Source organism: Onychomys torridus, chromosome 21 (genome assembly GCF_903995425.1).
Source record: "Onychomys torridus chromosome 21, mOncTor1.1, whole genome shotgun sequence".
Taxonomy (NCBI): domain Eukaryota; kingdom Metazoa; phylum Chordata; class Mammalia; order Rodentia; family Cricetidae; genus Onychomys; species Onychomys torridus.
The window spans coordinates 33,002,742-33,030,364 of record NC_050463.1 but is presented as its reverse complement, the minus strand read 5'-3'; the positions used below and the strand labels follow the sequence as shown (position 1 = coordinate 33,030,364).

The 27,623-nt window shown below is 49.3% G+C and overlaps 2 protein-coding genes across 5 annotated transcripts in view; both read right to left on the bottom strand.

Moving 5' to 3' along the window:
- Positions 1-7,023, bottom strand: part of Ift172 (intraflagellar transport 172) — a 44,584-nt gene extending 37,561 nt beyond the window's left edge. For 3 of the 4 annotated variants that reach the window (XM_036170712.1, XM_036170713.1, XM_036170711.1), the window contains exons 1-7: positions 6,859-7,023; positions 1,642-1,785; positions 1,347-1,459; positions 900-939; positions 564-629; positions 300-379; positions 13-100 (exon numbers count right to left, since the gene is read on the bottom strand). In XM_036170712.1, the coding sequence (XP_036026605.1) occupies positions 13-100; positions 300-379; positions 564-629; positions 900-939; positions 1,347-1,459; positions 1,642-1,785; positions 6,859-6,897 (570 nt within the window). In that variant the 5' untranslated portion in view covers positions 6,898-7,023. Of the gene's footprint in view, positions 1-12; positions 101-299; positions 380-563; positions 630-899; positions 940-1,346; positions 1,460-1,641; positions 1,786-2,936; positions 3,019-6,858 lie in introns of all 4 variants that reach the window. The other variant, XM_036170714.1, reaches the window with a different exon arrangement.
- A 1,921-nt stretch (positions 7,024-8,944) lies between these two features.
- Fndc4 (fibronectin type III domain containing 4) lies at positions 8,945-11,808 on the bottom strand. Its single transcript, XM_036171376.1, has 7 exons — positions 11,368-11,808; positions 11,045-11,189; positions 10,831-10,946; positions 10,453-10,657; positions 9,925-10,014; positions 9,545-9,669; positions 8,945-9,398 (listed from the first exon to the last, which is right to left on the bottom strand). Exons 2-7 carry the CDS (start codon positions 11,163-11,165, stop codon positions 9,363-9,365), a joined length of 693 nt encoding a protein of 230 aa, XP_036027269.1. The 5' UTR covers positions 11,166-11,189; positions 11,368-11,808; the 3' UTR covers positions 8,945-9,362.
- Between the last annotated feature and the right edge of the window lie 15,815 nt (positions 11,809-27,623).

Sequence of the window (27,623 nt, the reverse complement as noted above, 5' to 3'; positions counted from 1 at the left end):
TGTGGTGCACACCTGTGACTCTCCAGAGCCTTCATCGTCGAAGAAATACCTGACGATGGTGCCGTCTGCGTGGCCCGAGAGGATCCCTTTCCCAGAGCAACTGAAGGGCAAAGGTGGAGAGGTGGACACAGAGGGAGAGACTCCACACTCACACCCACCCACACACCCACACCCACATACCCACACCCACACACCCACACACACACACACACACTCGCGCACACACACGCCATGAAAGACCCCTTTCTGTCAAATGCAGCTTTTCCCTGACATTCCCAAGTCTTATTTTTAATACTCACTTGGTTGTCAGCGCCACCACGTAAGAGTCTGTCCCGTAGATGGTAGACGACTTGTTAGTTTTAGTGTTTGCTAAGCGAACCTGAAACACAAAGAACATGCAGAAGTCTGGCTAGGCTACTGTCAATTTCGCCTGGGGGACTGAGATGAAGTCCGCACTTGAGCTCCAGGGGAAAAGAGGAACCATATTCTCCCCCACCTCCCCAGGACCATTATCCCCCCCACATACACACACACCTACTCTGGGTTTCCTCCCCATCCTTTACCTTGCCTTCAGCCAGTCCAAAGACAATAATGTACTCTGCAGGCCACTGCAGACAAGTTACGGCACTCTATGAAAAAGGGTGACAGGTAACCCCGCCTGTGTGGATTCGCACATGGATAACAACCTGACACCCACCACACCACCACACCCCGCCACCCTAGTCTTCTATGGGGGAGCAGGAGAGGAGGGCACACAACAAGGCTCCTCTGTAGGTGACAATGAGCAGCCAGTCAACACCATCCCTCAGCAGGTCAAATCAGGGCTAGACATTGGAAGAAGCAAGTCCAGTGACATTTCCAAGCAGATAAACAGGTGTTTGCTCATCTGTGAACTTTACCGTCTGGATGAACTTGTTGCAGATCACCTTCTTGTCACCCCTGTCAAACAAAGACAAGGACGCATACTTAAAAATCACGTCCGCAGATAAACTGCCCGACCTGATGGGGATGAAAAGCGGCAAGACCGGAAACCTTTCCTGGCCGGCTAGCGCTTCCTGTCCCTCTGTGGGAGGTCTGATGGAGATGTGAGTGAGTGCCCAAGAAGCCCTGGAGCTACATCAAAGACACAGTGTCGCACTGGCTGTCGGGACCCTTCCGCTGGCCTTATACTCATCCCTCCAGAGACAGGACTGCAGGACACACAGGGCAGGCACAGGATGGCCACCACAGCATCAGGCTCTAGGGTGTTCCTTCCACGCCTGACCCCCATCCCTATCCCAGCAAAGCATTTCTCATGCCCAACTCTTCTTCTGTGGGCCACAACCCACCTCCCCCCTCATCCTCACCAATCTTCTCCAATCTTGTAGACATAGATGATGTTGTCAGTCTGTCCTATGGCAATTTTAGTGGAATCAGGAGAGAAAGCCATGCCTTTTACCATGTAGCTCTTCCTGCCGTACTAGGGGTAAAAACAAAAATAATGAGTATAAATGAAAGAGGAAAGAAAACACACACATGTCCCAAAAGACCAGGAGGTTTATACTGAGAAAAAGCGTAGACCATTTCCCATGTCTGCGGCTGGAAGGCAGATTACCAAGTTGTCTAGGATAACATGTTAGAGCACACATGAGTTCACTCCACCTTCATGTCGGCTGGCTTGGTGGAGAACTTGTCTCTCCGCTCCCCATGTTCATCATACAGCAGTACCACGCGGTCCACCGTGCAGACAGCAAATTTAGCATTGTTCTGGGACCAGGCCATGCAGGTCACCTTTGCAGCTCCATCCTGCAGAGGCAAAGGGGTAGTATAGCCAGTGCTGGTTTGCGGGGCACAAAGTATCTCCAGGCTCCTCAGTCTTAGTGTGGCTTTGCTCTACATCTCAAAACTAAACAAAATACGACAGAGTGCTTGGACACTTGAATTGTAAGAACAATAGTTTCCAGAGCCTCGTGTGGCCTAGACTGGCTTCAAATTCACTCTATGGCACGGATGACTTGAACTTCTGATCCTCCTGAGTGCTAGGATTCAACGCATGCTCCATCATGTCTAGTTTTTGCCATGCTGGGGATAGGACCCAGGGCTTCATTCAGGGTAAGCAAACACTGTCCCTATCAAGGCCTCTCCTCAGCCCCTAATGTGCTTTCTGAGACTCATGGTATAAATAATGCATCAACTGTTCCAAAAGCAATGGCCTGCTTGTTCCCTCATCTTTCAGGTCTGCTACTGGGGGAAAAAAATCAATTATTATGATAAAGTTTAGTCTTTATAGCTACTCATTCAATTAATGTTTTCAAGCACTTTACCCAGAAAGGCACTTGGCCAGGAGCTGACAGAGAGACAAAGACGAAGCACAGATCCAGCCCCAGAACCTAATTGGATGCTACAAAATTGGAAATGCCCCATAAGAATAATATGTCCTGAGTGCAGGAATAATTTAGAGAAGCTCAGGACAATTTTATGCTTAAATGGTCAAAATTAAACTTTGAAGAATGGACTCCAGTGAATGGCAAATTACTTCAGATGTAATGAGCAGCATGAACGGACTCAAGCTCTGGCCGAGGACCAGCAATTTAAGGAAGCTGAGGCTTTGCAAACGAGAGAGGAGGTAGGGCAGGAAGCACAGACTGGGCTAGCTCAGGAAGGGCTTTGGAGGCAAGCTAATCATCTGGATTTATTGGGTAGGAGCAGGAGAGACAGGGGACGATTGGAGACCAGGAGTAACATAATTAGAAAATTATAAACAATGTCACTGTCCCCTGCTAACTGCCCGCTTTGTCAGTCTCGAGTTAAAAGTGACCACTGCAAAAACTGAGATACGGCCCAGTCAATGGAGTATTTGCCTTGCACTCACCAGTCCCCAAGTTTGATCCTTGGCACCTCAGAAGAGTAAGTTAAGAAATGAAAAGAATGTGGGAATGACAGGTATGGTGGCTCACCCCTGGGAGGTGGATCAGATATTCAAAATCCTCCTCAGCTACACAGCAAGTTTGAAGCCTGCCGGGCTATAGGAGAGCTGTCCTTTTAAAAAAAAAAAAAAAAAGTAAAAAAGAGAACAGGGTGTGGTGGCACATACCTTTAATCCCAGCACTTGGGAGGCAGAGGCAGGCGGATCTCTGTGAGTTCGAGGCCAGCCTGGGCTACAGAGTGAGTTCTAGGACAGGCTCCAAAGCTACACAGAGAAACCTTGTCTTGAAAAACCAAAATAAATAAATAAAAAGAAAAAAGAAAGTAAGTGATCACCCACAGTGAATTATTCTGTCTGTCTGTCCCTCACTGTACCAGCTGTGGTCCTCTAAGGCTCTACCACTAAAGGTTTTCGTTCTTGAGATGAAATTTAGCTCCTGCTCCAAATGTTTGATTAACCATTTGGGGCTACTAGAGGTCTGGCTTAAAACACTTTTACTTTCTACATCTAACCCAAATGCTTCCAGCGCCAGAAGGGGAAGGGGTCATTGCACCAAAATCCTCAAACCACAGCCAGAAAAATAGCCAGCCGCACCATCACCATGGTCATGATCCAACCATTCACTACCGTAGATTAGAAGTGAGTGCAGGCACTTCACCAACTTTGGCTGATCACCCTCCTTCATGGCTGAGTCCATCCTGGGCATCTGGCCCAGCTGCACCATGACATCATCTTTTTTTTAGGGACCAAGGGGTTCTATTTCCAATTTTTCCATTAGGGTATTTTGAAATTACAGATTACAGCACCAGTTTACTGAGCAAGGAGTACAACTTTTTATTGTTCTACCACGGAGCCAGGGCTGCATCCCCTACAACTCTCCTGTCTTCTAATGTACTTCTCTGCTTTCCACACACCCTGCAAACATCTCAAGTCCCATAATTGATGGATTCTCCTTTCTCTGTATTAAGTGCCTGTCTGTCTTGACAACTGAGTGGAACAGGGTGACAGACATTTTCATAAATGCTTTATACCCTGTAAGTACCTGACCTCAGATCTCTGAGGTAGAAGCTATTATTATTATTCCCATTTTACATATGGGAAACTGAGGCACTGAAAATTAAAAAAGTAAATTACATATATAGTTTTTTGATGACAGATGGAATATTTGAAACCACGTATGTTTGATTCCAAAAACTATAACTGTAATGTCTTTAATTATGCTGCTGTAGTATATGTATTAGTAACTTAATTTCACCATATGCTCTTATTTATTGTCATCATTATCATTATTATTTTGGCTTTTTTTTTTTTGAGACAGGGGCTCTCTATGGAACTCAATTTGTGAGACCAGACAGGGATTGAATTCACAGATAGCCGCCTGCCTCCAGGCATGAGGCATCATGCCTAGCTATTCTTTTTAAAAATTTTTTATTAATTAAATTTATTCATTTATTTTACATCCTGACTGCAGTTCCCCTGCCCCCCCCCCTCCGATCCCTTCCTCCTACTTCCCCCACCCCCGCCCCCAATCCTCTGCTCCTGTTTCTGTTCAGAAAGGGACAGGCCTCTCATGGGAGTCAACAAAGCATGGCACATCAAGTTGAGGTAGGACTACACCCGACTTCTTGAGGAGACTCTAAAAGCCACACATTTTATTCTTAGTTGTAAAAAGAAGGTCTTGCTGTGTATTCAGGCTGGCTTTGAGCATATAGCAAGCCCCCTTCCTGCCTCAGTCTCACAAATTCTGAGATTATAGGCACACAGCACCATGATCGGATAAGGGATTTCCTTTTGTAGGGCTAGGGACAAATGCAGGGTCACACATGCCAAGCATATGCTCTACCACTATGCAACATCCTCTGCAAATAGCATACTCTTTCCGTATGTAGGTGTGTGGATGTTGGGGGTTCTATGTGCCTGTTTGTGTGTGCACGTAGAGGCCAGAGGTCAGGATCAAGTGTCTTCCTTAATTGCACCCCACCTTATTTTTTGAGACAGGATCTCTCACGGAACCTGGAGCTCATAAATTTGACAAGGCTGGCTGGTCAATGAGCTCTCGGGACCCACCTGACTCTGCCTCCCCAGTACTGAGATTACAGGTGTGTGCCTGGCATTTAAGTGGATGCTGGAGATCTGAATTCAGTGTCTCCTGCTTATGAAGAGCCATCTCCCCCACAGCCAACCTTATGTGTGCTGCGTTAGCCTGTCTTTTCCGTTTGGATGCCTTTCCCTGTGGTCTATCAGTCTTCACACAGCTTTTCAGTTTACAATGCTGTCTAAAACTTTTTCCTTACATCTCCACTCACAGGGCAGCAAAGGGATGTCCAGGAAGAGCCCCGGTGAGGACCTGGTGTTGATAGTGTAGCAAAGACCAGGGGCCTCGAACCAGACCAATAATTCTTTGCAATGAACGCCTGTGTGGCAAGACGTATGGATAAAGGTGTTTACTGCCCGGCAGTGGTGGCGCACGCCTTTAATCCCAGCACTCGGGAGGCAGAGCCAGGCGGATCTCTGTGAGTTCGAGGCCAGCCTGGGCTACAGAGTGAGTTCCAGGACAGGCTCCAAAAAGCTACACAGAGAAATCCTGTCTTGTAAAACAAACAAACAAACAAAAAAAACAAAAAAAAAGAAAAAAAAAGAAAAAAAGAAAAAAGGTGTTTACTTCGTGACTCACTGTGTCACACTGTAGCTTCCATGAGAAGATTTTGCCTTTCTTCCTTTTTCTTTTTTATCTTAAACTTTATCTTGTTTTATTTTATGGGGGGGGTAGGTTGCAGGGCAGAGGGCAGATGTGAGGGGACAGGAGATGGGTGTGATCGGGATCTATGATGTGAAAGACACAAAGAATCAATAAAAAAAAAAGGCTAAGATTTTTTTCCTTACATTTATTTATTGTGTATGGTGGGGTGGTGCGTGTGTGGTGGGGGTGGTGGGGGTGTGTGGTGGGGTGGTGGGGGTGTGTGGTGGGGGTGGTGGGGGTGGTGGGGGTGTGTGGTGGGGGTGCATGTGGACGACTTGCATGAGTTGGTTCTTTCCACCGTGTGGGTCTCAGGGATCAAACTCAGGCAGTCAGGCTAAGTGGGGTAAGTGCCTTTATCCACTGAGCCTTCTCACTGGCCCAATTATTATTTTTTTCTTTTTTCAAGATAAAGAGTCTCATGCAGCCCAGGATGGCCTTGAGCTCTCTTAAGTAGCCAAGAATGACCTTGCACTCCTAATCCTCCTGCCTCCACTTCCCAACTGCTGGGATTTCTGGCCTTCAGCACCACCAAACCAGTTTATGGTGCGTGTGTGTGTGTGTGTGTGTGTGTGTGTGTGTGTGTGTGTGTAAAACATCATTTAACTCTCTCCTAAGTCTCTTAGAAGAAGCTAGTGATAGTGTGTGTGTATATGTGTGTGTGTGTGTGTGTGTGTAAAACATCATTTAACTCTCTCCTAAGTCTCTTAGAAGAAGCTAGTGATAGAAAGACCAGGTAAGATGAGGCTTAAAGCCAGAGATACCATTTGGACAACAAATCAGTGCGAGACCTGAACTCCGTTCCCTTCACTCCCAAACCTATGCTGACTTCCTTTCTGTTCCTGGGCTCCTCCCCTAGGGCCCAGCCTCTTCTGAATCTGAGATACACTTCCACAACCCAAACGAAGGTTCAGCCTGAGACTCATTTCATCCTGTGCAGATGCAGATGCATGATCCTTGTCTATACGTGCGCCTCTCCTTCACAGCCTGTGACGTAACTCCATCCCTCGGAGCCTAAGCTTGGGGCCTGACCCTCAGCTCATGTGCGTGATGCCATGAAAGTCGTTCGCGATGCCTGTCGCCTACCGAAAGAGCTTTTGCAATCTCCTGCACACAGTAGGCACTCCACATAAACTTCTGCTCCCCCGTTTGTTGGTTTGGTTTTTTTTTGGAACGCCCGGCGGCCGGGGCGGGGGAGAGGCACGCGATTCCTCACCTGAGGGCTCAGCAGGGTCCTCAGGTGCTTCAACTGCATGACGCACACGGGTCTCGGAGGCTCGCTGACCGAGACAACTCCCGCGGTTACCCGGACAACCCGCCAAGCGGCGGCGGCGGCAGCGGCGGCGCTAGCCGCTGACGCACAGGCGACGTGGCGCAACACACGTCATGAGGTCACGCAGCGGGTCCGCGGCGCCGCCGGCAGGCACGTGCGCAGGCGCAGTGAGTCCTAGGGCGGGACCACAAGAAGAGGGGGGGTGGTCGAATTCTCTCCTCGACCAATCCCGTAACGGTATGCAAACCCGCGGCCAAGCCCCACCCACAAGTCTTCCTCTCTCTCCCCTCCCCACCCCCTGCTCCCGGCGTCACTTTAACCCTGGTGTCTCTCACTGCTGTGTCCGGCCAAGTGCGCTTTCAGGTGCTTAAACTCTGGAGAAGAGCAAAGCAGGTGCTACGAGAGGCGAAAGCCCATTCGCAGGACTGCAGCCTCCGCCCGCCCCCGCCACAAGTTCTGTGGCTTTGCCCGAGGCCACCCAGTGCCGATGGGGCACAGTGAATGCTCCAGGAGAGAACCTGTTTGCAGTGGGCAGAGGTACAGTCCCGTTTCACACAACAGGAGGGGGTCACGCACCGAAGTTAAAACAGCTAGTAAACGGTGGAACCGAGACTCAACCCAGAGCTGATAACCTTTTCGTTCCCGCCAGACCATTCGATTCAAGTCTTCTTAACCCATTGTCTCTGTGTTCAACTTCTCGATCTGGGGTCTGAGGGCTGTGTTGGAAGCATTGGCTAGGGAAAGGCCAGGCACCCTGTTTGGTCATTGGGTAAACGGTGAGTTCAAAGCTGCTTACTGGTGTCTTTAGGGGGTCAGTGCAGGGGACAGACCGAGCTTGAATGCCCTCCTAGCTTAGAGCTAGGGGTTGAGGATCGGTGAAGAAAAGATACTATCGTCTTTATTTTGTTTGACTGGGATCCTTTCAAGAATTTTCGTTCTAATTTCTTGTAGCGTATCAGAGAGAGCGAATGGCAAGCAGGAAAGGAGCTACCCGTAGGCCCTCTCTAAACGGTCCCAGGTTGACAAGACCTGGACCCCCCTAAAAGCAGAGCATGTGCTCTCCAGACAGAAGCTGGGTTCCCAAAGCCTTCCATGCACAGCGGTTGCCAACGGCAGCGAATGTTTCTCTCCCCATCACCTACCTCCCGCTTGAAAAATTAAGAACGGGTAGAGGGCAGTTCCCAAAAATTTTCACAGGTAACACAAATAGGTCCCGGAACCCAAATTATAACTTTTTTCGATAGGGGCATCCAAACCCCTTTCTTTTATTTCTAGAATCCTCTGGATATGTTACAGAGTATAAATATAAACTCCTTTATGGGTTACAATTATTATTAAGTTTGAGTGAACAGAGACATAGATGAGAGAGGGAACCAAGAGGCACTGGTGTGCACAGGGTGAGAATACATGGCACCAAAGGACAGTCCGTGGTAGCTGCTCTTGTTAGCCCCCAAGACACTGCTCAGTCCTTCTGACCATTTTTCCCAGAGTGAACGGTGGAATAAAAAGGATGGAGAGAGGGGATTAGTTATATAACTCAGTGGTAGAGCATTTGCCTAGTATGCCCAAGGTCCTGGACAAAGGTTTAAAAAAGAAAAATCTACTGGCCCTTTTATGTGACATGGCCTGGTTTCCACTGGTGCAAAAACTTCTGTGTCTTCTCATCCGCCTTCCCCCGTTCAACAGAGCCAAAGAAAGGAGGCTTCTAGCTTTCTGTACCTTTCCTCCTTGTCCTTTCTCCGCCCATCTTAGACGAGAACACTGAGACAAACATCTTATGGGTCTGTTCCTTAAGTTGGTGGTGGCGTGAGGGGCCCTTGGAGAGCTGACAGGGTGTAGAGACGTCTTCAGCATACCATACCGTATACCTTACAGCCAGTTCCAGTTTGTCCAAGAACCTTTATTGGAAAAATGTCCCAGGGGTGAGATCACCCGCAGCTGGAGGGGCTGCCAGGTGAGGGGGGAGCACCTGAGGCTCCGTGGAAGACATTGGAGTAGTATAGTGTGACATCTGCCTCTAGGCCCAGATGCTTCCTCTTCCTCCCTGGAGGAGGGCAATACAGACAGAAACACCCCTCTCTCAGGCCCAGAGGCAAGCTTGTAGGGGCAGCTAGTGGATGCCAAGAGTCCTGATGCACGTGAAATGGGCCCCTATTTGGGACCTAGTGGGATAGGGTTGAATAAATGACTCTCCCCTGGACCTGGGGGATAGAAGATGTTTCACTGATATCCATTCCCAGGTCCAGGGATTACAGATTCTAACAGACCTACCTTCTGGCCCTGCTCACAGTGGAAAGAGGATGGGTACCAGCCTGGGATTCTGGGAGTGCATTGCCATGTGGGAGTCTGAAGCAGATCAGCATCTTAGGCTTTCCCTGACCCCCCCACCCCCCCACATTATTAGTGCATCTCTCTTCTGGTTCTGGTTCTTGGTTCACCCAGTTCACTCAAACGTCGATGGTGTTGATGGATGGAGACTTTTTCTGTGAAAGAAAATCACCCAAATCTCAAATTCCAGAAAAGGACCGGTGCCACACCTGCCTTCTGGACCCCTCCCTCCCAGACATTCCTTTCCCACCCCACCGCCCTTTTCTACCTATTCCGCCCTTCCCTGAATACTCCACATCACCTGTCTTGTCCCCACTGGCCTTCCCTGAGGACTCTGTTCGGGCCCCTTCCCCTTCTCCTTGGGGTTGTTGTTGGAGTCATTGTCCTTGATGATGTCGTACTGACGGCAGAAGAGCCCGATTACAGCTGAAACACAACAGGACCATCTGAGCCGTGCAGGGTCTTGACCTCTCCAGTCACAGCCTGGAGGGTACAGAGATAGCCGCACAACTCCTAGGAAATCCTTCAATCCCTGGTGCCCGTGCAACCCTGGCCTTGCAAACCTGTCCTGATTACCTCCCTCCACTGCCCGTTCTCTCCCTTTTCTCCTGACAGGTAGACAACCTTCACCACTCCCCACTATCACAGACCCAAGTCCCTGGTTCCCCATCCAGGACTCACCAGCCCACATGAGCAATACCACCACAATGATGACCACTTCCCCTGTCTGCAGTGGCCGCTCTCCATCCAGACCCTCCACTGTAATGTCACCTAGGAAGAGAGCCATCCTCTGCGTTACAAAGGACCCACTGGAGAGCTCTGTTCCGTACAGAAGGGAGACGTTGGGGGTTAGAGTCAGCGGGGTCCATCGCTGCGCTGAACCTGGAGTTGTGGGCTAGGCCCTCTCAGGAAGAAGCCCTTGGTGGGCAGTGTTTAGACATCGAAGGGTGATCATAGAACTTGCTCCGTGCAGGCTGTGGCAGATGCGATTTGAGTCTGGGCGAAAGGAAGCTTAAAGGCCCTTCCCCCAAAAGGATTCATTAGCAGCGTCTCTATAGCTGGTCCCCTGCCCACCTGTTTTTCTTCCCTTCCCTGGCAGTAGAAAGAATTAAATCATTCTATTCATCTGAGCTCGACTGTTGTTAGCAAGTGAACGGGAGGTTAAAAGCCAGGTAAAAAGCCTGAGAACCTACTAACACAGGCTCTCACCTGGGCTGGAGCTGTTGGAGGGCAGCCTGTCAGAACCCTTGAGAGTACGGAAGTGCACACGGGGCCCAGGGGGACTCTCTCCCCGGAGGCCGATGCTCCTGACCTGCACCGTATAGTCACTGTCTTCGGCCAGGCCCCAAAGAGCACAGGCCCTGGTGGTGGTGTTCACCTCCCTGATTACACGCTGCCCAGGGCCGTTCTGTCGCTGCAAGGAGATGCAGAGAAAGGAGAGCAACCTAGCCCCAGTCCCTGACCATCAATCAGGCTTAACTCGGGGACTTGGTAACATCCAAGCACTCCAAAGGAGTAGTGTGGAGGTGACTGGCGGGGTGTTCAGAGATCCAAGGGCACAGGTTGGGGAAACAGGGTGATTCATACTTGCTGGGAAATGGAGTAGCCAATGACGATGTTGCCTTCTGGGACGTCCCAGGACACAGTGGCCGAGTTGGCTCTGAGGTGAGTGACCGTCACATTCACAGGAGAGGGAGGTCGGTCTGGTGGGGGGGGGGGTGCCAGGGTGTTGACAGGTTAAGAGGTTTCACCTCCACACTAGCTCTGACGGACCCCCACTGCGGGCGTCCTCTTCACTCACCTGCTCGTACAAAGCCCAGGTCACAGCTGACCAGCAGGAGGACCGTGGGACTCAGATACGGGGAAAGGGGCATCAAAGAAGCCATGGTTTCCACCGAGTTCGCCCAGGGGCCCGGAGGCATCCGCTTGACATCCAGGCGGGGATCCTGGAGGAGGCACGAGTCGAGGGGATCAGGAGCTGCCCAGAACGCAAGCGGGATGCAGCAGCTCTCCCAGGCTTCCCACAGCTCACAAAGCCCATTTGCCCCGCGGCTTTCCCGCCTCCGCATAACCCCGGTGCCCACCCCAGCCCCCACCCGCGCAGTCGGATCAGCCCACACCCACCTCCCGGGTCCTCGTGGTCCGTCAGGCCTCGGGGGGCTGTTCGGTGCCCAGGGGGCGGCCCATCGCCGAACTGGCGCTGGCCCTACCCCATCCCGACCCGGGCCCGCCGAGGCGGGCAGCGCCGGGCGAGCTGCGGGCAGAGAGGGCAGAGGCGGAGTGGCCGCGGGCCGCGGGTCTGCGGGGGCCCCCAGCGTTCCCAAGGGCCGCGCGACGTCTGTCTCGGAGCAGGGGGCGTTGCCGGCGGCGAGGCCTGGCAGCTGGCCTGCGTCCCCGGTGCAGAGGACAGTGCGGCGGCCGAAACTGGCCCCCTGCAGCGGGATGTGATCGTCCCGGCCAGCCAGCCAGCCAGCCAGCCAGCCAGCCAGCCAGCCGCCGCCTTCTGCAGAGCTGGCCCCGCGCGCTCCGCTGCAGCCGGGCTGGGACGCGCGGGCCCGCCCCGCCCCGCTGGGGTTCTCGCCGCCGTCATCCTCCCCCCCCCCCCCTCCAGCCTGGTTCTCTCGGGGCTCCTCCCACGACCCTCCCAATGGCGGCCTGCTGGGCCCCTCTCCCTTCCTCCTCTCTCCTAGTAGATGCACTGACTAGGGTACCCGGACAGGCGCAGGTGCCAGGGTCTCGGGCACCTGAGAGAGCCCCTCCTTCCCGGCATGACATTAGCCAAGTTGGGAGGAGGCATTCCATCTCCGAATGCAGGAGGGGAGCTAAGAGGAGAGGAGACCGAGAGGTGGAGATGATAGTTGTTTTAACAGTCTCTGGGAGGCTGCGTCAGCCTTTTAAGTCGCTTTCCCATTCATGATCTGATTTGATTCCGTTCTCTTTTTCATTCATTCTTTCATTTATTCAGCAAATATTTACTGATCATCTTCTGTGTGCCTGGCTTTATAAGAGCTGGAGACGACTTCAAAAGAATGCTGGGAGACTAGGAACTATTAAAAAGCACCTCTCTCTCTCTCTCTCTCTCTCTCTCTCTCTCTCTCTCGTGTGTGTGTGTGTGTGTGTGTGTGTGTGTGTGTGTGTGTCTAACTCATTCGTTTTAGAGAAATCCATTAACCTGCGCCTCAGGTTTCCCACCTGTGAAGCATAGAAACCTGGAACAGTTGTTAGATTGTCAAATGGAACACACTGGACAAGGTTCTTTAGAAACCTTCTGCTACTGTATGGAAGAGAGTTATTAATTTGCACCAACTTATTAGTTGTTGCAAAGTTCATTCAGGAAACATGGAAGTCCTTAAATGATTCCACATTTTAGCTGAGTGTGAACTCTGTGGGATACTAAATAACAGACCACTTCTCTGAGCCTGTTTCCTCACCTAAAAGGCAGGCTGTCAACAATGACTTCTAAGTGTCTGGGGATCCAGTGACACCTGCCATCTATAGGAGAAAGACACCGGCTGTATTTAGGGCAGGTTCTTCTTCGGTCCTCATTCTTCTGACGGTATTTCTATTTCTGTGACTTCTCTGTGATATCCAGTTCGGTGCAGGTACACCCAGGGCCCAGCAGCTTCTGATGCTTTTCTTTCTGAGAGGAGAGGATTAAATGGGCCAGTGGGGCAGGGAAAGACTGCAGGCTGACATGTGATCAAGCCATGGCCCAGGTCCTCCCACTCCTCCGACCCTATCTCTGGCTTTCAGAGGCATTTGGGCCCCGGAGCTCTCTTGTGCAGGGATTCTTTCTGGCCTGGGTGGTGTTCTGCATGTCCAGGCTCCCAGCCTTCCAGAGCACACTGTGCCTGAAGGGCAAGAGCAAGACCCTCTCCTCTTCTTCAAGAGTAAAGCAGAGGCAGGCAAGACAGAGGCTATGGGAAGAGGACCCCCAGGAGCGCCCATGGAGGGCTGGGAAGCTAGTGACAGGAAAGGGTGGGGAAGAGGGGGGTGTAGGGGTGGGGTTTAGTGACACAGGGTTAATCATCTCCATGGCTCTCAGGTAAGACCCTGCCAGCTGGAAGCAAAGTTATTGTCACCAGAAAGTTTTGTGTGACTGCAGAGGCAGGCAGGACAGAGTGTCCACAGTGTGGGACCGTGTCAGGCACAAAACAACATCAGCATGTGATCGAGACCCCTGAGCCTGGCGAATGGGAGGTGAGGTCCTTTCTCAATTTCAGCCTTCTACCCTGATTCCTAGAATAGTTTTAAACTTGGACTGGCCTCAACCCTAAGCTTCTGTTCCCTGCCTCCTCTTCTTCCTCCTCCTCTTCTTTTTTTTTGGCTTTTGAGACAGGGTCTAGCCCAGGCTGGCCTCAAACCTGCTGCCTATCTGAGGAAAGCCTTGAACTCCTGACCCCTGCTGCCACTTTCCAGATGCTGGGATTGAAGGCACGCACCCATCATAGGCATCCTTTTTTCTTGTCTTCTCTTGTGATCTTCTGTCCCTAATAGACTCAGAACATCACATGAAGACTAAGTTCTTGTTATTTGACTCTCTCTGTGTGTGTGTGTGTGTGTGTGTGTGTGTGTGTGTGTGTGTGTACACACAAGTGAAGTATGTGCCTGCTTCCACTCCCACGTCCAGTCCAGCAGGCAGAAAACAGACTTTGGCTTCCTGTTCCTGCCCTTGTACCCACTTCTGTCTAGTTGTCAGGATAGGAAGCAGCTGTGCCAATCACAGAGAAGTCCAACCCACTGACCTGGAACTCGGACAAAGCAGATGCGGAGAAACTTGTTCAACTGCTGGGTGGGGCAGTGTGATGCTGAGATCTTCCAGGAGCAGGGGCAAATCATGCCCACCTACCAGGTGACCCAGAGTCAAACCTCGGACACTGCAAAAGAGATGTCAAGCCAACCACATCTCAACCTCTACCCTCCCAGACTATGACTCCTGATTTTGGAAATCCTGAGCCCTCTCCTCCATCCCAAGCCACCATCCTCCGTTTTTTGCCCTTTCCCTTCACTCCCCCTTTTTCCATGTATTTATGTATATGGTGGGGGGATTTATTCCAAGGGGAAATGTATGGATGTCAGAGGACAACTCTTGGGAATCAGTCTGTTCTGTCATCTTGAGGGTCCCAGGGATCGAACTCAGATCATCAGGCTTGGTGGCAATCCCCTTACCCACTGAGCCATCTCACCGCCTCCCTCCTATCCTCTGTTTCTTCCTGCCGATGCCTGTCCACGCTCCACAGCGGCTGCACAGCGAGGCAGTTCTGACCACCATGCTGCAAGTGGGCTGGGAAAGTCCAGGAAGTCCTGAAGGTGTGAGCTTTCTATCTGCGTCTCATCCAAACACTTTTGTTCCCTATAACGTCCTCTTTCTTGGGTCTCCATTTCTTATTTTTATAAATCTTAACTCTTTATTATCTTGGTCTTCCCTTTGGATATTTATTGTAATCTTGGTCATCATAATAGTTATAATTATTAGATGAATTATAATTTATCGTCAGCAGTACATTTTCTAATTTTGTTTTGGTTTTGGTTTTGGTTTTGGTTTCTCAAGACAAAGTTTCTCCATGTAGTCCTGGCTGTCCCGGAACTCATTCTGTAGACCAGGCTAGCCTCGAACTCACAGAGATCTGCCTGCCTCTGCCTCCCGAGTGCTGGGATTAAAGGCGTGCACTACCACTGCCCAACATACATTTTCTTTTAAAAATTATTATTATTATTATTATTATTATTATTATTATTATTATTATTATTATCATGTATGGCTGTTTTGTCTGCATGTATGTCTGTGTACTATGTGAGTACCTGGTGCCCATGGAGAGCAGAAGAAGGTGTTGGATCATCAGGAACTGGAGTTACAGATGGTTGTGAGCTGCCGTGTGGGTGTGGACAATCAAACCTGGCTCCTCAGGAAGGATAGCCAGTGTCTTCATGGCTGAGCCACCTCTCTGGGCCCAGCCATGCACTTTCACACTCAATACCTTCACAGAAACCTGTGAAGTTGGTATTATTGTCTTTTTTTTTTTCTCTTTCCAGACCAGAAAACATAGAAAGGGGGATCCCAGTAGCTTGCTCGAATGTACCCAGCTAATAATTGCTGGATGCTTCTGCTTTGAGTATTTATTTTTATTTAATTGACAAAGCTGCTCCCGAGTCCCTGCTGGAATAAGTGGGAATTTTAATGAATAGCTCAGTCAGGGAGGAGAGCCAGGAGGACTTCTGTCTCCAAATCATTGTTCTTGTTTGCTGCCTAGGTTCTGCTCAATTTTATGATGAGGGGAAGAATAAGTGATTCTAAGTCTTCCTCTGTTACTGACAAAGGGAAAAAAAAAAGTATGCTTCTCCCCTGTGCTGGGCCTGGGCTGCTCTCCTTCCTCAGGAGCCTGACGGAGGCCTGGTCATGCTGAGTGGGGGAGGAACCTCTGGCCGGATGGCATTCCTCATGTCTGTGAGTGCCCTCATTCCCTGTTTTCTCTCTTCCTTCTGGGGAAGTCACCCAGAACCACAAAGCTCGCCAGAGGTAAATTCTCCCAATGGACATCTTCTCTCCCCACCTCCTTTCCAAAAGCTGGAGCCCAGGATAGAGTCTGATTTCTCTGACCCCACTAGAGTGCCACCTTCCTCTTGTTACTCCCGCCACATCTCCACATCTCATGTATTGCTAACCAATCATCCCCAAGTTGCATCTTTAAGTGGGAGATTACAAATAAGTCAGGGTTAACTATTGGTCTAAAAGACCATTCTGCATCCTCAGTCCTCTAGAAGTTGAGAATCCACAATACATTGTCTTTATCATTCCCTCTTCGTACCCTCTCCTCCTGGACAGGTCTCTTTTAACCAGTTGATGACAGGTCTAGGCCAAAAGCTTCTTTACACATACCTCATTGCAGGAGGTGACAGGTAAGTTACCTTGCCCTGTGCATGTGGCCCGAATTTTTTTTTAATTAATTAATTTATTTATTATGTATACAGAAGAGGGTGCCAGATCTCATTACAGATGGTTGTGAGCCACCATGTGGGTGCTGGGGCCTGAATTCAGGACCTCTGGAAGAGCAGTCCTTGCTCTTAACCTCTGAGCCATCTCTCCAGCCCCTTTGTTTTTTTTTGTTTTTTTTTTAAACTGAATTTGAATGACTTTAGTCAAAGATTATATTGAGCCTCAGTCTCCACCATTCCGCATTGCCTTATATCTGGCCCTTCACAGACTTTTATTGCCTACCTGGCCTTGTAGGTATTTGAGTTTTTTCAATAACTGTGTGGTATATCTGCCTCAGTCCCCGCTAAATAGGAGGTGCCCATTCAATGACGGCTTCCCTCCACTCTGTTCTTTCAATGTGCCCTTTCCTAATAAACTATAGGTTTCTGTACAATCAGCCAGTGCCACCGGCCTGATTTGAGTGTGCACCCTTAGGCCTGTCGTGGCCTCTCGGGAACAGACAGAAGATAGCGCCCTTCACGGGACAAGGAGCTGAAGAGGGTCTGTGCTTTCCTATACTACTCAACCAGAGACACCTGTAGGTCCCTTTTCATAGGGCTAGAAAAGCGCCAACCCCAGCCAAGGCCTGGCCCCTCCTCAGGCACCGACTTTCTCACACAGTAGATTTGTACCCTGGAGACCTCCCTATCACCCGGACTCGGTCCTCCTCCAGGAGATCTTCCTGCTCCCAGGCACCCTCACTCACACCCCCTCCACTCCTAGGTGGCTGCTGGGAAGAAGAGAGTGGTTGTCAAAGGCATTTCTGTGGGACTCTTGGTAAGTGTGAGGGCAGGCTGATGGGGCCATTTGACAGAGGAAGGGGGTGGGGCTAGAACAGCATGGAAGGTCGATTGATAAGCTGGGTGCTAGGAAAGAGAAAACCAACACAAGGACTTTTAAGTTTCACCAACTTCGATCTGTTGGTTTTTTTTTTGTTTTTTTTTTATAGATATGAAAAGAGGGGGAGGCAATTCCATCCCAGAATAACTGTGCATTGATTCATCAACAGCCAAGATGGACAGACTAGTCTGGCAAACTATGCTGGCAGTCCGTGTAGCCAGCTGCTTGAACTTGTGGACCGTTTTTCAGGCATGCAGACTTCCTGTTTACTTATCTTCATGGCCTCTTTTGTGCTAGGCTTAAGTGGTTGGACAGAGATCATAGGGCCCACAAAGCCTGCAGTATCTACTCTCTGGCTCTTCGCAGAAGAGTCTGGCCCCTGGCTTCCATCCCCACCGGCAACAGCAGCATCCATGGGGACTTGTTAGAAATACTGGATCTCAGGCTCCAGCTCGGGTCAATCTGCGTTTTAACAAGATTCTCAGGATGTTTGTATGAGAACCACTGGATGAGGTTTCCTGTCAACCCACAGCAGTCTTGATTCTAAGAGTTGAGGGTGCAGAGCGCTAGATCTCATCAGTTGTATGATGAGGAAGAAGAGGACAGTGTCCTCAAGGAGGTCATTTCAATTACAGTTGTGATCGGCAGTTTCCCAGCTTCACCATTTTTTGGAGGATTTCTGTGGAGGAACTTAAGAAAAATGCAGCACTAGCTGGGTGATTCTTGCCTGTAATCCGAGCACTCAGGAGGGAGAGGCAGAAGGATGGTTGTGTGTTCAAGGCCAGCATCAACTATACAAGGAAATCATAGCTCAGAGAAAAAGTAGATCTGGCCGGCGGTGGTGGCACGCACCTTTAATCCCAGCACTTGGGAGGCAGAGCCAGGCAGATCTCTGTGAGTTTGGGGCCAGCCTGGTCTACAGAGTGAGTTCCAGGACAGTCACCAAAATTACGCACAGAGAAACCTTGTCTCAAAAAAACTAAAAAAAAAAAAAAAAAAGGGCTGAGAGATGGCTCAGAGGTTAAGAGCACTGACTGCTCTTCCTGAGGTCCTGAGTTCAATTCCCAGCACCCACATGGTGGCTCACAACCATCTGTAATGAGATCTGGCGCCCTCTTCTGTGTACATAATAAATAAATAAATCTTAAAAAAAAAAACAAAAAACAAAATCAAAACCCAAAAAGAAAAAAGACAAAGTAGATCTGCTACTTTTGGGGTACTTATAAAAAGCAGGTTCCCCCACATAAAATTTGGGCTCAAGTCTTAACTTGACTCCAGCATCTGTACTTCTAGCAAGCATGCCGGGGCAGGTTCCATGGGGACCCTGGGACACACTGAGTAGCCTCTTTAATGTGTCTTCCTCTCTTGCTCCCTTTGTGGCAGGCCAGATGGACTACTGCATGGATAACACAGCTGTCTTCTTGCCAGTCCTGGTTGGCTTCAATCCGGTGAGCATGGCCAGGTGAGGCTTCTGTTAGGACTGGCCAGGCCTTGGGGGAGCCTGGGAAAGGGGCATGTCAAGGTCCACAGTATGATCAGCAGGAGGCGGCAGATGGCTCTACAGTCTTGCTTGCCAAGTCTTAGAATGTCAAAGTAAATATGGAGTGGCCCCGAAGCTTTTGAAGTTTTTGTTGGTCGCTTCATTTCCAATGGTCTCCTTGTTTCAGAAAGGGTGGAAGGCAGTTTACAAAAGCCACATAAGCTAGGTGGTGGTGGTGGTGGTGGTGGTGGTGGCACACGCCTTTAATCCCAGCACTTGGGAGGCAGAGGCAGGCAGATCTGTGAGTTCGAGACCAGGCTGGTTTACAGAGTGAGTTCCAGGACAGCCAGGGCTACACAGAGAAACTCTGTCTTGAAAAAACAAGCAAACAAACAAAAACAAAACAAAAAAACAAAAGGTACATAAAACAAATTCAAAGCAGGAATTGAAGAAGTAAAAAGGTAAGAACTAGAAGGGAAAAGCAGGGTCAGGAAAGGGTATACCCCAAAGGTCTACGCTTTTATCTGGGGTGACCCCCACGCATCTTCTCAGAGTAGCAGTGGTCCCAAGTGGCCACCCATTCCTCTTTCCATCTCCTTTATTTCACGCTCTTTCTTTCATGATCCCAGGAGCCCTTTGGCTCCTCGTTGGCTGCTCACATCCGCCCCTCCTCCCCTCTCGAAGCCCGGTGCTACAGAACCACCTTCTTTGGAGGGAGAGGGACAAGGTCTTGCTGCTATGTAGCCCAAGCTTCCCTATCCAAACGGCCCCTTGGTCTGATCTAACACTCCATGTCGCTGGCTAAGACTGTGCAGGTGTTGTTCTTTATCCATTCTGGGTAAGGCCATGAAATGTCTGTTTTGTTAAAGCATCCTTGGTGATTCTAATGCAGAGCCAAGTTGGGGGAACCCTGCTAAATAAACCATTGGGTCAGATCACCCTATGGTACTGAGGGCTTCCTGTCCATGAGGGATTGCAGTGAGAGAGCCTGGTTCTTTTGGAAGTTCTCCTCCAAGTCCCAGCTTCCAGGCTTGTAGTGTAACTCATACTAAGGTGTAAATGAGTCTGTGATACTCTTAACCCTGATCCTTTTCTCGTGGAGGACGCTTCTTCACCCAAAATATATCTGCAGCAGCGGGTGCTAATTTCAGGCCCTGTGACTAAGTGAAATGAAGAATTTCAAACAATGTAGGCGTGGAGACCTTCCAGTTGTTCCTTAAAGCGGTGGCTCCCTGTCTTGGCTCATCTTCAGAACTGTCTCTATAAAAACATGGTTTAGGGCTCTGTGCACGCCCTAACTTCAGGGTAGGTGTGGTATCCAGAACTGGATGGTTACTGCAGAACAGAGGCCCTCCCCCTGGGGGTTGTTGATGTTCAACGAAGTCTGGGAATCCTAATTTTTACTGCACAATGTTGGTGCTTTTTCTGTTCCCTCCTCAGGTCTCCCCTCCCTCAGGTCTCTAGAAAATGCTAGAAATTAACTTGGGGACAGTGATAGAAGGCCCTTTACACAATGGAGATGAAATAGGTGAAACTTGTCTGCCTCAGGATTCACACAGAATATATATATATAGTTCAAGCCAGGTGGCGGCACACACCTTTAATCCCAGCACTTGGGAGGCAGAGGCAGGTGGATCTCTGTGAGTTCAAGACCAGCCTGGTCTACAGAGCGAGTTCCAGGACAGGCTCCAAAGTACACAGAGAAACCTTGTCTCAAAAAACCAAAAAAAGTTCAAGAAGGGGCTGGTGTGGGCCTATAATCCCAGTGCTGGGGAAGCAGAGGCAGGAGGATCCCTGGGCATGCTGGCCAGTCAGTCTAGGTTTAGTGTCTCAAAAAATAAGATGGAGATTAATTATAGAAGATAGCTGGGGTCGGCCTCTGACCTCCACACACAAGTGCATATGGAGCCATACACACGTGCACACACACACATGAACACATACACCACATAAACAGACACACATAGACACACATACACACACACACACACAAATCAAAGAAGCAGTTCAAAAAATATGCAATCTTGCTGGGGATGTGATGATAAGGGACAGTTAGGGATGTCGTGTGCAGGGATAGCTCAGTCTTTAAGGTCCTGCCATACTGAGAAATTCACAAATTATCCCCCACTTCAGAAAACCCTAGTTTTTTTGATGTTCCAGTTTGAGGCTGAGCACATAGACTGTACCAGCTCTCTTGTCTCATTAATGCATTGCTTTGTTCCTGATTAATTGATTGTGGAATATTCACTAACAGATGCTACAGTTAACAGCATAACTTTATACCTCACTAGGGACCAACATTCTCCCTCAGGTAGTAAGGGTTCATTCCTTGGAGAGATTTTTCAGATGTATTTCCAAGAAAGGGAAGGGTCTCAAAGGAGTCTAAGATGGAATATGAGGTGGTAATTTTTTTTAAAGATTGATTTATTTTGTGTACAGTGCTCTGTCTGCATGTGTGCCTACAGGCTAGAAGAGGGCACCAGATCTCATTATAGATGATTGTGAGCCACCATGTGGATGCTGGGAATTGAACTCAGGACCTCTGGAAGAGCAGCCAGTGCTCTTAACCTCTGAGCCATCTCTCCAGCCCAAGGTGGTAGTTTTGAATTTGGCTTCCAGCTAGAACTTGAAACTTGAACGTTGGCTTTGTTGCTGGCTTGTTGTTGTTGTTAACCCAATCCTTGGGGTTCGGGGACACACTACCCCATGCGCTCCAGAGCATGTTTCCCTGTGAAGTAGTTGACCTCTGGCCCCACTGTCTCACGGATCCTCTCTACCAGCTGAGGCCTCCCTTCAGAATCTCATAGGCAGTCCTTTTCTTACTTGTTTTTCTGGACCTCAGAAATGACCCCATTGAACACTGGAGATCGACATTCCAGCAAGCAGCCGAGCGGATGCAGAAGATGCAAGAGAAACAGGAAGCTTTTGTGCTCAATCCTGCCGTTGGGGTAGGGCCCGGCTTTCTTTCCTCTATGCACCTCTTCAGGCATGTGGGAATGGCTTGCTACTTACTGGGAACCTTGGATCTTATAGTCCCTGTTCATAAATCCCCAAGGCATTTCACGTCAATGCACATGGTTTCAATGGAGTCCTATTTTCTCTTTACCTCAAGATGCTTTTTTAAAAATCTTTCTTTCAACCCTGCTTATCGTTATCAGTAACCAGTAGGCACTTCTAGGATTTAGAATAGTCGAGAAGAGCTAGAACAGTTTAGAGAGTCTAGAACAGTCGAGAAGAGCCAGGACAGTTTAGAGAGTCTAGAACAGTCGAGAAGAGCCAGGACAGTTTAGGGAGTCTAGAACAGTCGAGAAGAGCCAGGACAGTTTAGGGAGTCTAGAACAGTCGAGAAGAGCCAGGACAGTTTAGAGAGTCTAGAACAGTCGAGAAGAGCCAGGACAGTTTACAGAGTCTAGAACAGTCGAGAAGAGCCAGGACAGTTTAGGGAGTCTAGAACAGTCGAGAAGAGCCCTTTGCCTTCTATGCATAGACAGCCTTCACCAACCAACCACTGCTAAGTCTCATTCAGTCTCTTTTACAGCTTCAAGTGTCATATATGGCTTTAAAAACCAGGATGTAGTTTCATTCTTTGTTTTTGTTTTTTGTTTTTTTTTCCAGATGGGGTTTCTCTGGGTAGCTCTGGCTGTCCTGGATCTCACTCTGTAGACCAGGCTGGCCTCGAACTCACAGAGATCCACCTGCCTCTGCCTCCCAGGTGTTGGGATTAAAGGCGTGCGCCACCACTGCCCGGCTCCGACTTTTTTAACTAAACCTTTTGCTCCCTATCTCCCTTTGTCAGTGGTGGGCACACCTGAGACCTTCCTTTTGATCTTCACGTGAGATAGGAAGGGAAATTCCATGGTGTACATAGCTTGTTCGTCTCTCCCGTTTGTTTGTTTGTTTGTTTGTTTGTTTTTTGTCTCATCCTCACTTTACTCATTGGTTTTCTGGTTTTGTTGTTGTTGTTGTTGTTGATGTTCTTGTTTTTTGTTTTGTTTTTTCAAGACAGGGTTTCTCTGAGTAGCTTTACACCTTTCCTGGAACTCACTTTGTAGACCAGGCTGGCCTCGAACTCACAGAGATCCGCCTGGCTCTGCCTCCTGAGTGCTGAGGTTATAGGTGTGTGCCACCACCGCCTGGCCTGCTTTTTTTTTTTTTTTTTTTCCTTTAAACATTTATTTTAAAATTTATTTTTAGGTTTGTGTGTGTGTGTGTGTGTGTAGGTGACCATGGAGGCCAGAAGAGGGAATCAGTTCCCTTGGAGCCTCATACAGGCAGTAGTGAGCTTCCCAGTGTGCCGGGAACTGAACTCAGGTCCTCTGCAAGAACAGTAAGCACTGGTAACCACTGGGCCATCCTTCCAGCCCTTAGTCTTCTGCCTTTTTTTTTTTTTTTTCAGAGCTGAGGACCGAACCCAGGGCCTTGTGCTTGCTAGGCAAGCACTCTACCACTGAGCTAAATCCCCAACCCCAGTCCTCTGGTCATGCCATTCTCTTTGCTGTGATCTTTGTGATGTACGGTGTTGCAAATCTTTCCCATCGGGTGCCTGCTCCATGTGTCTGTCCAAAGCATGGGGAACTTGGCACTGGGGAATGGCAAACTGCTGTAAGACACATTGGGAAGGTTCTCAGGAAGAAAAGTATTCTCTGAAAATGCTGGACCCAGCCGACAAGAGACACACTCACTGTGGCTTCCTCCCGAGAGTCCTGGATCCACCATAGAGACGGCCAGAAGTGGTCCTTTCCTTCTTGTCTCCTTCTGTTAAGCACTCTCCAGCACCCGTTCTCATAAAACAGTCAAGGCCACCAGGAAAAGATGGGCTCAGGGATCACTGATCAGAGTGAACATCTAGTGGGGACCACCAACCACACGCATGCCCAGGGGTCACCAATCTCATTCCATGTCAGTGGTCACCAACACCACTCCGTGCTCAGGGGTCATGAACTGGAGAACTGGTAGAACCCTGGCTTGTTCTCTTTCTCCCAGTTCCTCTTAGTGTCTTTGCCTCCTTAGCCCGAGGGGCTCAGTGGCTCCTCCCAGATGACAGGTGCCACCAAGATCCTGCTGGAAACTCTGCTACTTGCGGCCCATAAGACTGTGGACCAGGGTGTTGCGGTCTCTCAAAGGTATGGAGGAAACAGACAAGTTGGGGATCAGATCCATGCAGTGGTGATGTGGGGGAGGAGGTGGGAGGTTCGGAATCCAGAGGCCAGCTCCCAAGATGCATGCAGGCTAGAAGCCACTCTGCTATGACATCTTTCCCTGACCAGAGTCTCTGGCCCAGGTTCAGAATGTTCAAGCCCACCCTCTTCTTGGCTTTGTTTTTTCCACTTCAGCTCTTTTTTTAAAATAGGATCCTTTCTGCTCTCATCAAAGGGGATCTTTCTCCCTCCTTCTTCCCCCAGCTTCCCTCCAGCAGGGATTAGCAAAACTCTTTTGAAAAATGGGAATTGTGTCTTCCCTTAGGTGTGGGTAGGGATACCTAGGTCTTTTTGGGGGGATACCAGGCCCACTCTGGGAGCTAATGAATTTTCTTCCAGATGCCTTCTGGAAATCCTGAGGACGTTTGAGTGGGCTCATCCGGTGACCTACAGTCAGAATTCCAAAATTGCCACCCTGATGAAACAAGTCAGCACCAGGTGTGTGGCTGTGTGTTTGTAGAGGACATCTTGAGATCAGGGCACAGTCTGCGAGATGTAACAAGAGTGATGGGTCCACGTGTTGGAAGGCCTTGGGTGTTTCCTCTTGGTTTATTCATGGTGATCATGTGTGTCCTGGCCTCTGACTCATTCTCAGCCTGGAGAAGAAAGGCGAGTATACCTAATTGGCTGGCAGACCCTTGGCATCGTTGCCATCATGGATGGAGTGGAGTGCATCCACACCTTGGGTGCTGGTAGGCCCTAATCCTGATGCTTTTCAAAGTATCCCAGCCAACTGGTCTGCTATCAAAGTGTTTTCCTGCAGACCCCTGAGGTTCTCCTGTGCCTGTTCTGTTCTCCATAAAGAGACATTTCAGTCAAATGCTTTTTCTATTTGAGGCACCAAATTCCACCTCGTCCTTGACCTCTCAGCTCCCACCTCAGTGCTTTGACTATAGTTTCCCACCAGATTACCGCTCACCCTGCATCCCACTTTCCCACCCCATGTCAGCCCTTACAGTAGAGCCTTCCTATTTTCTAAAGCCTGCCATTCTTTTCTCTCTGATCTTAAATGTCCCAGATTTCCAAGACGTCCGTGGCTTTCTCATTGGTGATCACAATGACATGTTTAACCAGGTTGGAAGAGGACAGGACTTGGGAAGTTTTTGGAACTAACTGGTGTGCAGAGGGCAGTAGAGGAGTGGAGCCTGGGGGTAAGGGAGGATGAGGGGATAGATAGTCCCTGAGAACGAATGTAGGTATAGGTCAAAGGTCATAGAGCCTCAAAGCAGTGAGTATGGAAGGCTCTGGATTGACCCTCTACCACTTGGCTTTAGTTCACCTTTGGTAAAATGCTACCATTTTGAACACTGATTTTTCTTTTCAAGTGAAGTCATTAGATGTCCCCTAATGTCCCCTTCAGTCAAGTCTGTGCTCTTGAGTGCCCTGGTGGGAGGAACCCTCCTATCTTCTTCTGTCCCAGGGTGCCCAGTTCACCTTCTCCCAGGATGACTTCCTGACTTCCATCTTGCCATCTCTCATGGAAACTGGCACTGTGGTCTTCATTTTTACCCTGATGGTGAGAGGGAAGATGGGAATAGTGGGGTTGGAAGCGACGGTGGTTTAGAGGAGCAGCCATTTTGAGTGTCAGGGTGCCTTGTCAGAGGAGGATGCCTTAGTTAGGGATTCTATTGTTGTGATTAAACACAGTGACCAAATGCAACTTGGGTAGGGAAGGGTTTTCTCTTTTTTTAACCTTACAGTTTATAAGTCTATCACTGAGGGACTTCAGGGTGGGAACCTAGAGACAGGAACCAGAGCAGAAGCCAAGGATGAATGCTAATTTTTTTTTTTTTTTTTTTTGCCAGAGCTGGGGACTGAACCCAGGGCCTTGTGCTTGCTAGGCAAGCGCTCTACCACTGAGCTAAATCCCCAACCCCGAATGCTACTTTCTGTCTTGCTCCTCATAACTTGCCCAATCTGCTTTCTTCTGGCACTCAGGACCACCAGCCCAGGGTTAGCACCGTCCATAGTGAGCTGGACCCATCAAGAATCAAGAAAATGCACCACAGGTTTGCCCACAGGCCAATCTGGTGGGGACATTTTCTCAATAGAATTCCCTTTTCCCACATGGTTCTGGCTTGGGTCAGGTTGACACAAAACTATCCAACACAGAGGGACAGAGTGAGTGTCCCGGCAGGACCCCAGGGTGGTAGGAAGAACAGCTTCATAGCCCAGCCTTTTAACTCTGGTGCCTTCTGTCCCATCCAGATATCCTCACAGAGGTCCAGGCGTTGGTGGAGCAGGTGAGAGAGAAGACCACAAGCATCCAGGCCCTGGTGCACGGGACAGTCCTGGCCAGTGAGTGTCCAGCAATGGGGAGAAGATCTGGGAGTGGTCCAGCCAGGCCTTCTGGAACACACCACCCATTTATCTCTCCCTCCGCAGGCCCCTCTAAAGAGGATCTTTCCCTCCATCGTCGGCATCACGTGGCCGCTTCTTTTCTTTGATTACGAAGGGAGCTACATCCAGGCAGGTGGGGATGAGACCGCAATGCCAGCAGAAGTGGGGTCCAGAAAACCCCCAAGGCTAGACGGGAAAGAGGCTAAATATCCGTTTGTCTTCTTTCCTCCCCAAGCCGGGCAAACTCTTACATTATCTAGTCTCTAAACAGAGTTGCCAAGGCAACAGAGTTCAGTTCTTCTAGGAGTATACAGAAAGGGTGAGACAGGCCACCAGTCACCACAGGCTCATTTGTTCTCTGGGACAGGTTGGTTGTTGATGTTGAAGTCATTACCACCACCCAAAAGCGTTTTTTTTGCACAGCACACTATGTGGAACATAACACAGGTATGACCCCATGGAGTCCTTGTGTAGTCGTGAAATGACAATCCAGGAGACACACTGGGATATGAACCTGGGTCCTCTGGAAGAGCAGTCAGTGCTCTTAACTGATGAGCCATCTCTCCAGCCCCTTTATTTTTTTGTTTTTGTTTTTGTTTTTTGTTTTTTTGGCGAGACAGGGTTCCTATGTGTAGTTTTGTTGCCTGTCCAGGCTGGCCTTGGACTCACAGAGATCCAACTGGCTCTGCCTCCCAAGTGCTGGGATCAAAGGCATGCACCACCACAGCCCGGCTGGTCTTCATTTTTAATATGACACATTTTACCCTACTTACCAACCCTTTGCCACATTTACTTCATCTATTTCTTTTCCCTAGCTCATCTGAAAGACAAGTGAAGCCACATTATACTTCAGTGTGCCAGGCAGAGTGGCATACGCCTGTAACCCTAGCATTTGGGGGGGGGGGCAGAATCAGAATCAGGAAGAGATCAAGGCCATCCCCAGCTACATAAGAAGTTTGAGGTCAGCCGGGCGGTGGTGGCCCATGCCTTTAATCCCAGCACTCAGGAGGCAGAGCCAGGAGGATCTCTGTGAGTTTGAGGCCAGCCTGGTCTCCAAAGCGAGTTCCAGGAAAGGTGTAAAGCTACACAGAGAAACCCTGTCTCGAAAAACCAAAAAAAAAAAAAGAAGTTTGAGGTCACCCTGAGTTACATGAAACCTTGTCTCAAAACAAAAAAACCCCCAAACTTCACACCAGTCACTTGAGAATACATCCATTCCGGGCAAGGGCATTTGCTGCTGAAAGTATGATATAATTACCCACTCTGAGAATGACAGTTCATCTGGTACCATTACCTAAATTCAGATTTCCTGAGATATCCCTGGGAAGTTGTTATTCTCCAGATCTAGAGTCCGATCAAGGATAATCTACTGACTTTAATCAGTAGGTCTCTTTGCCTTCCCTTAACAATCTTTAGTCTTTTGTTTTATTTTCTTTTTCTTTCTTGTCTCTCATTGACATTGCTATTTTTAGAAGTCTAGGCAAATCTGTTTCCAGAATGTACTTCACATTTCCAAAATGTACAAACAACTTCTGTATTGTTGCTCCAT

Coding starts and splice junctions, on each gene's coding strand:
- Fndc4 (XM_036171376.1), bottom strand. CDS start 11,165: ATGCCTCCGGGCCCCTGGGCGAACTCGGTGGAAACCATGGCTTCTTTG. Junction 10,947..11,044: donor CCTGGGCTTTGTACGAGCAG/GTGAGTGAAGAG, acceptor CCCCCCCACCAG/ACCGACCTCCCTCTCCTGTG. Junction 10,658..10,830: donor GCTACTCCATTTCCCAGCAA/GTATGAATCACC, acceptor ATCTCCTTGCAG/CGACAGAACGGCCCTGGGCA.